At 38.9% G+C, this 13,333-nt stretch overlaps 1 protein-coding gene across 2 annotated transcripts in view; it reads right to left on the bottom strand.

The window, feature by feature from the left end:
- The window catches only part of LOC127445403 (bifunctional heparan sulfate N-deacetylase/N-sulfotransferase 4-like), a 98,870-nt gene that overhangs the window by 32,184 nt on the left and 53,353 nt on the right, over positions 1 to 13,333 (bottom strand). For both annotated transcript variants that reach the window (XM_051705454.1, XM_051705453.1), the window contains one exon: positions 2,346 to 2,474. In XM_051705454.1, the coding sequence (XP_051561414.1) occupies positions 2,346 to 2,474 (129 nt within the window). The remainder of the gene's footprint in view (positions 1 to 2,345; positions 2,475 to 13,333) is intronic.

Here is a 13,333-nt window from a genome sequence, read left to right as displayed (position 1 = left end):
GATTGTGAGTGTAATATTGCTTATATACAACAGTTCAACAAAATAATAAATGTAAAAAAATTGGAAAAAACTGAGTACGCATTTGTGCATGGAACTACTTTCTTACACAACAGATCAGAATCTGCCGTTCCTGGTTCCAAACAAATGATGTGTCCAAGCATCTCAAAAACATCACTAGTATCATATATATATATATATATATATATATATATATATATATATATATATATATATATATATATATATATATATATATATATACACACACACACACACACACAAATGATATGTCCAAGCATCTCAAAAACATCACTTTAGAACTACTAGTATCATGGCTTGGGCTGTCTCTAACATGTTATTGGAGAAACAAGGATGTGTGTGTGTGTGTGTGTGTGTGTGTGTGTGTGTGTGTGTGTGAGAGAGAGAGAGAGAGAGAGAGAGAGAGAGAGAGCATGTGCGATCACATGTTGATGATGCTGTAGTCTGTTAATCAGCTTTCTGAAGATAATATCATTTTGGTGAAATTCATCCTATTTTCTCAGTGGAAAAATAGCAGTCCAAGCGGGGTTATTCCTCACAAGAGCCATTCACTATAGAAACCGCAATCTCCTCCACCTTTTTGAACAGTATTTTCTCCCCAATGTGGAAACTCCGGAAAGAAGTAAGCACCTTGAGTGTGTGTAATTAATCAGTCTGTTGTGTCTCTCAGCTGTGATGAGCCTTAATGATGAAGTTGTTAGTGTAAAATCGTTTAAAGCTATTTCCTAGCTTTAGTAGTTCAGTAGTAATATGAGCGATCATGGAGTGCTGTTGAATGTAAACACTAACTGACTTCACGTCACCAACTGGCTCATATTACACACAACAATAGTCTTTTGCCACCACTTGCTGGCTAAAATATGTAATGTCACAAAATTAAATGTAAAGAAACAGATAGCTCTTAACACAAATGCACTGTTCTTACACTTTAGTTTAGAACCGCACGAACACAAGCAGAGTGATACACACAGTGAAGCGTCTGAGTGCTGATGGTGTGAGACCATCAGTACTCATGGAACATCTCGCATCTAATCAGATCACAAGGTAACTGGCGATGCAATATATTATCATATTTTTAGGTATATTTAGGTCTTGATACAATATTACTGAGATTCTTTATTTTTGGTGTATTGCGATTCAAAACTACATGTTGTTATGATATTTAACTTAATGTTTCTAATTCGTCTTCATCGAACTTCAGAAAACTGTTTCCAAATAACCAAATGTATTGTTAAATTAATATAAAAGTGCCAGTTTACAAAATAAGGCCAGGGTATTTCCTAAAATCTATGTACAATGCAAAGCCATAAGCATAAAAGACCATAATGGCTCCCTATTTCTGTGTTCAGGTCAATGTAGCTAGTCTTTCTAAAATTAAATTATAGTATTTATGAATACAATAGTAGCTTAAAATCTTAACATTTTTTCTGTGGTTATAAACATTATGCCACAAATGTCGATTGAGTTTAACTTGTATTGAACCAGGAACATTCTTTTAAAAACAAAGAAAGATTTGAAGAACATGGTGGAGAGAAATAACACTGCTTTCAAGTTGACAATCCTCAACATCTCTTCCTCATTAGTCCCTCTTTTATTCAGATAACCACAGACACACAAACACTTACTGTAACACACTATTAATAACTATTAAGCGAACAATCAAATGACACGCACACACAAACGCAAACTACAATATACAGCATGCTCACACCTCCATATCTTCTTATGTTACTCATTTCACCTCTCTCGCTGTATTTGTGGGTTGTTTATTTTTCTGGTATGAGCAGATGATCAGGATCCGTGTGAACATGAGAATACACAGTCTCTGATTACTGTAAATTCTGCTTCTTTTTCAGGTCAGCGCAGTACCCTGGGAATGAATCAACCCTTAGTAATGGCCTTTAGCCAAAGGAGATCCAGTCCAATGCTTTCATCACACACACAGTATGACTCTTTAAATATTAAAGTTTTATACCTTGGCTTATGCACATACGAAATGCACAGGATGTTAGTGAATGCAGTTCACAATAAATATCCATCTATCTGTCATCCATTAATGTACAAACAAACACCACATACACAAATATACACACTCTTCTGTTTGTAATTTCACTGCTGATTTAAGCAGAGCAACATAGTTCCAGCATAAGAACAGTGATGCATGCTGGAAGAACAAATCTATAAGAAACACTAACATGGGACCCAGAAAGAGAGGTGAGGGGACATGAGGACAGAATAAGGCAGAGAAAAACAATACAAGAGCTTGATAGGATGAAATGAGAAGTGTGTGTGTGAATTAGACTCACAGGGTTGAGCAGGACAGTCAGAAACAGCTCTCCTCCTCGTATGCTTTTGTCCAGTTCTTTAGGGCCTCCCGGATATTCCTTATAGAAGATGGTGTGTGTGAATAAGCCACATGTCTGACGGGGCAGCACCTGCACACACACACACACACACACACAGCTTTAAATGACAAAGATTTACAGTGAACACCTTGTGTTTGCTAATTAAACCATGTTATGAACCTTTTTATGGTAGACTAATAAACATACACTAGGCATCATTTACATTTATGTCCTTACCATTATTTTGTCATGGCTGATTTTGTCCCAACCATTTTTTGAAGTAAATAGAGCGCAACAGTTGGGTTCCGGAAGTAAAAATCCCATTCATTTTTTCCATAGACGAATTGGTTTTTTATCAATAACTTATAAACCTTTAAAGACAGACATATACCGTGAGCTCCGAGGTTGTTAATCCATGCTATATGCTTCTGTTAAAGCCATCCGTCTGTGTTATTTCAACTTCATTGTTTAAAAATCAAGTTTAATCGCGGAATTCCTGGTGAACAACTATAGTATCCATGGTACAGCAGTGAAAGACCCACCAATCAGTGAACCGCAGCCAAGAAAGCCCACAAAACAAGACCGGAAGGGACCACCCACTTAAATGATGCACACTGAATGACGCGAACGAGTAGGTCTCCCTGCACTTATATATTTGTGTATATCTGAATATTTCACTATCAATATAAACTATATTGTTTCTATACTTATTATCAACAACCTAAAATTAATAGTTTTATATTCGATCATGTCATTCGCAATGCTTCATGGGATTGTAGTTTGTGCCCTCGTGAAAGACAGTAAGTACACAGAATTGTCCCTTTGACTTTTTGTCGGATTTTCAAATACTTTTTTGCCTTAAAATAAAGCTGTAATGTTGCGATTTACCTCGGAGCTGGTTGGTTTGGTTCATGCTTACATGCTTACAACTCTTTAATGGAGAATTTTTTGAAAAGTCTATGGAAGAAATGACGCTGAATAAGTTTGCGGGGCACTGTTGTGCTCTATTGTGGCAGGGAGGATTCTAATATAGAAGCATCTGCAGTTGTTGAGCATTGCTTTTCATTTTGGTAGTGTGTTTAATAATCAGTGGGTATTTGGTGCTGGAATATGCAGTTTTAAATAAATACTGTTCAGATGCACATTGCACTTCTCTATTGGTTTATTATGGATCGTTATCCATTCCAGTGCAAAAAAAGTGTTCCCGCTCAAAATGTACATCCATTGATGTACAGCTGCAGTTTTGGTTTATAAAAATTAAAACATATAAGAGTGGATTAGAACCTCAAACCCCTTGTATTCAATGCAAAAACTTTCATTAGACCAAGTCTTAACAATTATTTTCATGATATTAAGTGTATCTCACTACTGACTTACAAAAACAGTGATAAAACAGTGGCAGATGTAAGGATGAAAATATAAAAAAAATAGCCACTCAATGTGCTATTGAAAGTGCTGTTTAAATGGATAGTTGAAATGAAAATTCTGTCATCATGACATGACACAAAATAATATATTAGACAGAATGACAGCCTCTGTCACTTTTATTATATGGAAAATGATGCAATGAAAGTGAATGGTGATTAACATTCTCCTCTTAACCCATTAAATTATTTGATTAACATGCACATATTATTTCAAATCATAATGTTATTAATAACGCTTCAGTTTTGACTAGGATTCAGAATCAGAATGAGCTTTATTGCCAAGTATGCTTACACATACAAGGAATTTGTCTTGGTGACAGGAGCTTCCAGTACACAACAATACAAAAACAGCAACAAGACTGTTAAAAAATAATTAAAATTGAATAAAAAATAGATAAATATTGAAAAGAAAAAAGTATATATAGAATACACAATAGACTATATATATATATATATATATATATATATATATATATATATATATATATATATATATATATATATACACACACACACACACACACTCACACATACACATATACATACATATATATCTATATATATATATATATATATATATATATACATACATACATACATACATACATACACACATACACATATATATAAATATACATACATATACACACACATACACACATATATATATAGATAAATATATATATATATATACATACATACATATACACATATATACACATATACATATAAATGAATATATATACATACATACATACACACACACATACACATACGTAGTGCAAATCTAAATACAAATCGGTTATATACAGTGCAAGGGAATGTAATGGCAGAAGAGGTAGAATGTGTTGGATAATATAAAAAGACTAAGCTGTGTATTGCACATTAATTATTGCTCAAAGGGGCAGTTTTTAACTGTTCATGAGATGGATAGCCTGGGGGGAAAAACTGTTGTGCCTGATGGTTCTGGTGCTCAGAGCTCTGAAGTGTAACAGTTCAAAAAGGTAGTGGGCAGGGTGAGTGGGGTCCAGAGTGATTTTTCCAGCCTTTTTCCTCACTCTGGAAGTGTGTAGTTCTTGAAGGGAGGGCAGGGGGCAACAAATAATCCTCTCAGCAGTCCGAACTGTCCTTTGTAGTCTTCTGATATCCGATTTCGTAGCTGAACCAAACCAGACTGTTATAGAAGTGCAGAGGACAGACTCAGTGACTGCTGAGTAGAACTGTATCAGCAGCACCTGTGGCAGGTTGAACTTCCTCAACTGGCGAAGGAAATACAACCTCTGGGCCTTTTTTGCAATGGAGTCAATGTGGGTCTCCCATTTCAGGTCCTGTAAGATGGTAGTACCCAAGAACCTGAATGACTCCACTGCTGCCACAGTGCTGTTTAGAATGGTGAGGGGGGACATTGTTGGGGGTTCCTCCTAAAGTCCACAATCATCTCCACCATTTTGAGCGTGTTCAGCTCAAGGTTGTTTTGACTGCACCAGACAGCCAGCTGTTCAACCTCCCTTCTGTATGCAGACTCATCGTCATCTCGGATGAGGCTGATGACAGTGGTGTCGTCTGCAAACTTCAGGAGCTTGACAGAGGGGTCCTTGGCGATGCAGTCGTTGGTGTAAAGGGAGAAGAGTAGTGGGGTGAGCACACATCCATGGGGTCACCAGTGCTGATTGTACAGGTGCTGGAAGTGAATTTCCCCTGTCTCACAAGCTGTTGCCTGTCTGTCAGAAAGCTGATAATCCACTGACAGATAGACGTGGGAACAGAGAGTTGGTGTAATTTATTCCAGAGAATAGCTGGGATAATGGTGTTGAAAGCCGAACTGAAGTCCACAAAAAGGATCCTTGCATATGTCCTTGGTCTGTCCAGATGTTGCAGGATATTATACAATCCCATGTTGACTGCATCATCCACAGACCTGTTTGCTCGATAAGCAAATTGAAGGGGATCTAGAAAGGGTCCAGTGATGTCCTTCAGGTGGGCCAACATTAGTCTCTCAAATGACTTCATGACCACAGACGTCAGGGCGACATGTCTGTAGTCATTAAGTCCTGTGATTTTTGGTTTCTTTGGGATGAGGATGATAGTGGAACATTTGAAGCAGCATGGGACTTCACACTGCTCCAGTGATATATTGAAGATCTGTGTGAAGATGGGGGCCAGCTGGTTAGCAAAGAATCTAAGACATGCAGGTGAAACGCCATCTGGGCCCTGTGCTTTCCTTATCCTTTGTTTTCGAAAGACATAGCACACAACATCTTCACAGATCTTAAGTGCAGGTTGAGTAGCAGGAGGGGGGAGGAGGGGGGTTGCAGGAGGTGTTGGTGTTTGTGTGAAGTGAAGGTCAGAGTGGGTGTGGGATGTGAGATTGGGCCTTTCAAATCTACAGTAAAACACATTCAGGTCATCAGCCAGTTGTTGGTCCACCACAGGGTTGGGGGCAGGAGTCCTGTAATTCGTAAGTTGTTTCATGCCACTCCACACTGATGCAGGGTCGTTAGCTGAAAACTTGTTTTTCAGCTTATCAGAGTATCTCCTTTTAGCCACTCTGATTCCCTTATTCAGTGTGTTCCTGGCCAGACTGTACAAGACTTTATCCCCAACTTTGTAAGCATCCTCTTTGGCCTGACGAAGCTGCCTGAGTTCTGCTGTAAACCATGGTTTATCGTTGTTAAATGTTAAATAAGTCCTAGTAGGAATGCACATATCCTCACAGAAACTGATATATGATGTGACTGTATCTGTTTGCTCGTCCAGATTGGTGTCTGCAGCATCAAAAACACTCCAATCAGTGCAGTCAAAGCAGGCTTGTAGTTCCAGCTCTGCTTCATTGGTCCATCCCTTTACAGTCCTTACTACAGGCTTAGCAGATTTTAATTTCTGTCTGTAGGTTAGAAGAAAATTAACCAGACAGTGATCAGAATTACAAATACTCCACTATAGACCTGGCTTCTGGATTTGCATCATGAAGATTATTTATTTATCAAAACAGTAAAAGGCAATATTCAAATCTTTGAGCATAACCTACTTAATATTCATGAGCTATTCATCATAACATGATGTCAGAACCAGTACATCTGCTCTATTTTCCATCATGCAGTACAGCCAGTGTCAGTTCTACAGATTAATTTTTATTGGGTATGTGGTCCCTCATCAATGTGTCTGTGTTCAGGTGCTGAGTGGAGAAAACTTCATATGATTCACTTCCTGTCTGGATCAGCTAAAGAATAAAAAAATAATTCTCAGCGGAAAAAGCCAAACACCTCAATAAAAGATGTGGAAAACAGACAAAGAAAGACAAGACGACAAGAGAAAGAGAATATGGGAGATGTTGTGACTGAATGTGACACAATTACTCCTTGACAGCAATTGAAACAAACCAAAAATAAACCTTATGCTCTCTTTCTCTCCTTTCTCTCCTTTCTCTCTCTTTCTCTCACTCTCTTGCTCACAGCCATTGTCCCAATTCACTTTTATCTTCTTTACCTTCTAATAACATCTCATTATGTGTTCCACAAAATAAATTATGATAGTTTCACAACTGTCACACACTATGCTCAGATTTGCCAAGATACCATAGTCTGCTATCAAAAGTCAGACATTTCAATAAGAATGCAAACATTTCCCATTAATTTCTTGAAGACCAAATAATCTAAGCCAATTTTAGGAAAATGGAATCAAAGAAGGAACATCTGAGACAAAGTTGATCCTTAAAATAAACATTCTTGAGAACTCAATAATATCTCCAGACCTATGAAAGAGTTTAATGTAAAATCAAATGTCCTCTGGGAAACTAAACTCAGCAAAAAACAAAAAACAAAAACAAAAACAAAAAAAGAAGTTCCTTTTTCAGAACACTCTATTTTAAAGATAAGTTTGTAAAAATCCAAATAACTTTACAGATCTTTATTGTAAAGGGTTTAAACAATGTTTTCCATGCTTGTTCAATGAACCATAAACAATTAATGAACATGCACCTGTGGAACGGTCATTAAGACACTAACAGCTTACAGACGGTAGGCAATTATGGTCACAGTTATAAAAACTTAGGACACTAAAGAGACCTTTCTACTGACTCTGAAAAACACCAAAAGAAAGATGCCTAGGGTCCCTGCTTATCTACGTGAACATGCCTTAGGCATGCTGCATGGAGGCATGAGGACTGCAGATGTGGCCAGGGCAATACATTGCAATGTCCATACTGTGAGATGCCTAAGACAGTGCTACAGGGAGACAGGATGGACAGCTGATTGTCCTCGCAGTGGCAGACCACGTGTAAAAACACCTGCACAGGATCGGTACATCCGGATATAACACCTGCGGGAAAGGTACAGGATGGCAATAACAACTGCCCGAGTTACACCAGGAATGCACAATCTCTCCATCAGTGCTCAGATTGTCTGCAATAGGCTGAGAGAGGCTGGAATGAGGGCTTGTAGGCCTGTTGTAAGGCAGGTCCTTACCAGACATCACCGGCAACAACGTCACCTATGGGCACAAACCCACCTTCACTGGACCAGACAGGACTGGCAAAAAGTGTTCTTAACTGACGATTTGCGGTTTAGTCTTACCTGGGGTGATGGTCGGACTCGAGTTTATCGTTGAAGGAATGAGCATTACACCGAGGCCTGTACTCTGGAGCGGGATCGATTTGGAGGTGGAGGGTCTGTCATGGTATGGGGCAGTGTGTCACAGCATCATCGGACTGAGCTTGTTGTCATTGCAGGCAATCTCAATGCTGTGCGTTACAGGGAATACATCCTCCTCCCTCATGTGGTACCTGACATGCCACCAGCCATACTGCTCATTCTGTGCATGATTTCCTGTAAGAAAGGGATGTCAGAGTTCTGCCATGGCCAGCGAAGAGCCCGGGTCTCAATCCCATTGAGCACGTCTGGGACCTGTTGTATCGGAGGGTGCGGGCTTGGGCCATTCCTCCCAGAAATGTCCGGGAAATTGCAAGTGCCTTGGTGGAAGAGTGGGGTAACATCTCACAGCAAGAACTGGCAAATCTTGTGCAGTCAATTAGGAGGAGATGCACTGCAGTACTTAATGCAGCTGGTGGCCACACCAGATACTGACTGTTACTTTTGATTTTCAATCAAAAGATATTTACAGTATGTCTGATATTCTTGCTCTGGATGCAAAGAATTTACAGAAAGAGAGAGGGATAGATAGAGAAAGGGAGAGAGGCTGGCACAGTACATTTATAAGGTGCAACAGAGTCAATTTCTCAACACTGTAAAAGTGTGTAAATAACAGAGGGGCTCATCATCTCCTCTAGCTAACTGCTAAAACAGCAAAATCTATTACATTAACACACCCACAAGCACAGTGTGCTCTGATGCACTGATAAGAGTTTTCATCACATATATGCTTGTTTTCTGACTGTTTGATTGAGCTGGAACAGTTATTTGGGACTCTGTCCAATCTTTCCATTTAACATAAACTTAATTGCTTTTCTTGCTTTAACATCTCTTTCGTTCTCTCTCTCTGTTTCTTTGCCGAGTATTATGTGGCATGTGCGTTCAACTAAATGTGTGCATGAAACCACACACACACACACACACACACACACACACACACACACACACACATACACTTGACAGACACAGACCAATTGTATGGCATGCATGTGGCCTTGATTTAATATTTTAATCTTTCTCCATCTCCTAAAATTCAATTCCAGTGCAAACACACTAAACTGCCCATCCCACCATACGCCTGGAGAATTTATGAGACTCTATTCATGCGCGCCGTCCTTACTGTTCACTTTTCTGCCACCCACCTCCCCCTCTCCCCACTCTCTTTCTTCTCGTTAAATGCAACTTGCCCTGTCAGTATATTATTGTGGTGGTTTGTAAAAGGAACGGTTAGCTCTATGCCCTATTGTCGACTTGAAATATTGTGGAACAAAATCAGACTGTAACATTCTGACATGCTTCATAGCTCTAGTTTAAGTTCCGCAAATCCACCCTCATCAGAATTCAGCGCTCTGAGTCTCTGATCGGAGATCTGTCATACACTGAAGACCTGGTAATTAAGCCACAGATGCACACTACACGACTCAAGCTCGTCTCCTTTAATGTTTTGAGCCAGCGACTGGTCTGCAAAGAGAAGTAGCAGATCTCACGACCATCGGTAGTGTAATGTGCGCACTCCTGTGACACACCGAGACTAGACGCAGATGCTACGACAGATTTCAAATCAGCTTGATATCTAGACGTCTTTTTGTCAGGTGTGCGCACAGTCCCGATGAGCAAGAGACCGACAATTAGCCACAGCCATTGAAATACAGAGAGAGTGCAAGAGGAGAGCAAGGTATTGTGAAGCAAGTAAAAAAATAAATAAAATGAATTATCACCGCATCTCTCTACTAGAGGTCTTATTATTTTCAGATGTTTTTCTTATAATGTTTTTCCTTTGCAAAGAAGTGCAAATAAATGCAAAAATAGGTGCGAGCCGCTCTTTCATGTTTGTTGACATGCCTATTAAAACAAGTATTTAACTTTGCCAGTTACGTAATCCCCCCCACCCCAACAATGTCATCACAACCTGAACTCAATTATCACTCCGTTCTCACCATGTAAACACTATTAAGCAAAACTGTTCACAGACCAATCAGAATGTTGTCCCAGGATGTATAAAAAGGGCAACAGATGAGTATACTGGCTTTGGAAAAAATGGATTCCAACAACACAGAGAGAGGTCAAGTTAGAGGAAGATGTAGAGGCAATAGGAGAGGTGGAGTTCGAAGACTAAGAGGAAAAGGTGGAAGTGGTGGAGATAGAGGTGAAAGTGGAGATGGAGATGGAGGTGGAAGAGGTGGAGGTGGAGGCGGCAATGTCACATTGTGTGCTGCCATTAGCCAACATGGGGTACTCCACCGCCATCCCATCTTGATCCCATACAATGGCGCTCATCTGCTGACATTTCTTGATGATCTATGAGATCGCTTGTTTCAGCAAAACAGATACATCTAGGCCAGTCTCAACAGTCAAGCTACATTGTATTCTGGGACCATGTTTCCACTGCACTGCTGTGGTGCGTCAGTTGTTCACTGCCCATCCCAGATTTCAAATCTTTTTCTCCCACACTTTCTGTTCCTCAACACCATAGAGGAGTTCTTCTTGGCATGGCGGTGGAAAATATATGATAGAAATCCTTACCAGCGAGAAAACCTACTACAAGCATAAACTTGTGATGACATTGTTTAGAATCTTTTCAGGGGTGGATAAGTCATATCAGGGGGTACTTCCCCCACTGCCTGGCCAGGGCAAACATTGCATGTTATGTTGATGAGGCTCTTTGGCCTGACCCCATCCAGTGGCAAAATGCTCAGAAACAATAAACTTTCTTGACAGTATACCAACTGTTTGTCTCTCTCTCTCTCTCTCTCTCTCTCTCTCTCTCTCTCTCGCTGTTACGGTACTTTACAAAAAATTATTAAAAAAAAAAACATTAAAATCCTCCATCTTAAAAAGAAAAATTCACTTTACTATTACTGTACAATCTGTCTTAACATTCTGTAACATAGGAATATTTTGAAGTTTACAATGTTTATGTTTTGCTTAAAATGTATTATAAATAATTATTTAATTTACTGAAGTCAGATGTTGTTATTGTATTGTTTTTAAAATATCTCAGAATGTGTAATAAATGTTCAGTGCCTCTATGTATTTTATGGTTTTGTAAGCCATTTGAATGGGAAATTTTGAATTAGTTTAAAGAAATAAAAATTTGAATAGAGTGTTTGATTTTGTCCTAAAAGTTTGAGGCTTCAACATTTGAGTTTGTAGTTTTGATTTTGTAGTTATAGTTTTGAGACATGTATTATGGGTTTCAGGAAATGTGTCTTAGCAATTGAGAAAACTGTAATACCAGGTGTATTTAGTGCCTCAGTCCGAGATGAATGGTCATGTAGTTGATACACCCAGTCTGCGATTAGTGTAGTGTGTGCACCAGCACGATAGAAAACAAGACTGTAAGTAGCAGGACACCAACTGCAAGTCGTGAAGTGTGCGTTTGGCTTAAAGGTTGAATTAATTCCAGCTGTTTAATCAGAGTAATGTAACGAAGAGATTGGGTGGATTTATAGAATGAATTGCACCCTCTGATAGCATCATATATTTGCACATGCTGTCTGTGTTGTTTGAGTACCCAATTCACTAAAGGAATTATGCAAATCATGTCGCAAACACTCCCCAAATGTTAGTGTTGAACGTAGTCTGCTCAGCGCACTTCCAGATCTTCTTGGTTCTACGTGCTTGATTGTGGAGGATGCACCAGAGATCTGGCACTACTGAGATCTGGCACACTTTACAGGGGCTAAAGAGCATCTTTACAACACAATGACTCAGGCATTTGAATTAGTCTTTAAAGTGTACTTGACCATACCGTGCATTTGGATAAATGACTGGTTAAAACAATCTTCTCCTATATTTGATCGTCATGATCAATCACTGCTGCCATGATCAAAAGAAAATGTATACAAACATCTCTTTTACTTCGTAAATAGCACTGAATTTTGTGAATAATGTGCTATTATAAATTAGGCTTATCTTTAATAAGCCTAATTTACGTTGAAAGGAGGCTTGTTTGCTGAAAATAAAGTAATGACTTAATTTAAATTAGAGATGGGCATTTTGGTCATTTTGTCTACTCGAGTACTTGTCGAGTACTCGGGGCATGGGGGATGACGTACATACAGTATATGTGATACGTTCATACAGTATATGTGATACGTCTTTGGCTGCTGCATTGAGCCTCGTTGTTCCAGTGTCTCTCCTACTCATTATAGGCTGTTATAACGTAGTCTGTTCAAAAAAGTACAAAAGATGGCATAATCAAAATATAATGCATCATATTTTGTTATTATGTAAAAACTCGCTGGCCAATTAAATGAAACAATGATCAGAACGCGCATCTCTTTTTTTCCTTCAGGTTACTGTATTAAGCTTAGTAAGTGTGCACCACTGTTTCTGAACCATGTATCTGCAAACTGTGGTTGGCTTAAATGGAGACACCATTACCATTGCGTTTTTAAAACACTGTGTTAAGTTGAAAATAGTTTTGAAGACCCTACGTTCTGTTACATTCAGCTGTTTGTACATTCGTTTGAAAGAAAGATTTCACCTTGTGTGTGTGCGCGTGCCTCTCCAGAGTGTAGAGTGTTGGAACGCCACTTTATATCAAACTTACAAACGTATGCGAAAATCTTCAGCTCTGATTTCGCCGAGATGCAGGTGTGTGACTTCATGCAAATATGTCAGCACCGAGAGAGATTTACAGTCAATGATAAACCTTCACTTTTATTAAATAATATACACTAATGAGTCAAAGTTTCTACATTACATAATAATAAAACATGTTCAGCATCCGTTTGCAGAGACCGGTGTTCAAAACATGGCAAATTAAACTTTCTTTTGATTATCGTAAACCTGTAGAACAAACGCTAACATTGCAGCATCATTTATCAGTTCAGTTGCTATGAGCCGTCTATGTTAACAATCAAGGTACCAC

This window comes from Myxocyprinus asiaticus, chromosome 8 (genome assembly GCF_019703515.2).
Source record: "Myxocyprinus asiaticus isolate MX2 ecotype Aquarium Trade chromosome 8, UBuf_Myxa_2, whole genome shotgun sequence".
NCBI classification, from domain to species: domain Eukaryota; kingdom Metazoa; phylum Chordata; class Actinopteri; order Cypriniformes; family Catostomidae; genus Myxocyprinus; species Myxocyprinus asiaticus.
This window is presented reverse-complemented; position numbering and strand designations above follow the sequence as displayed.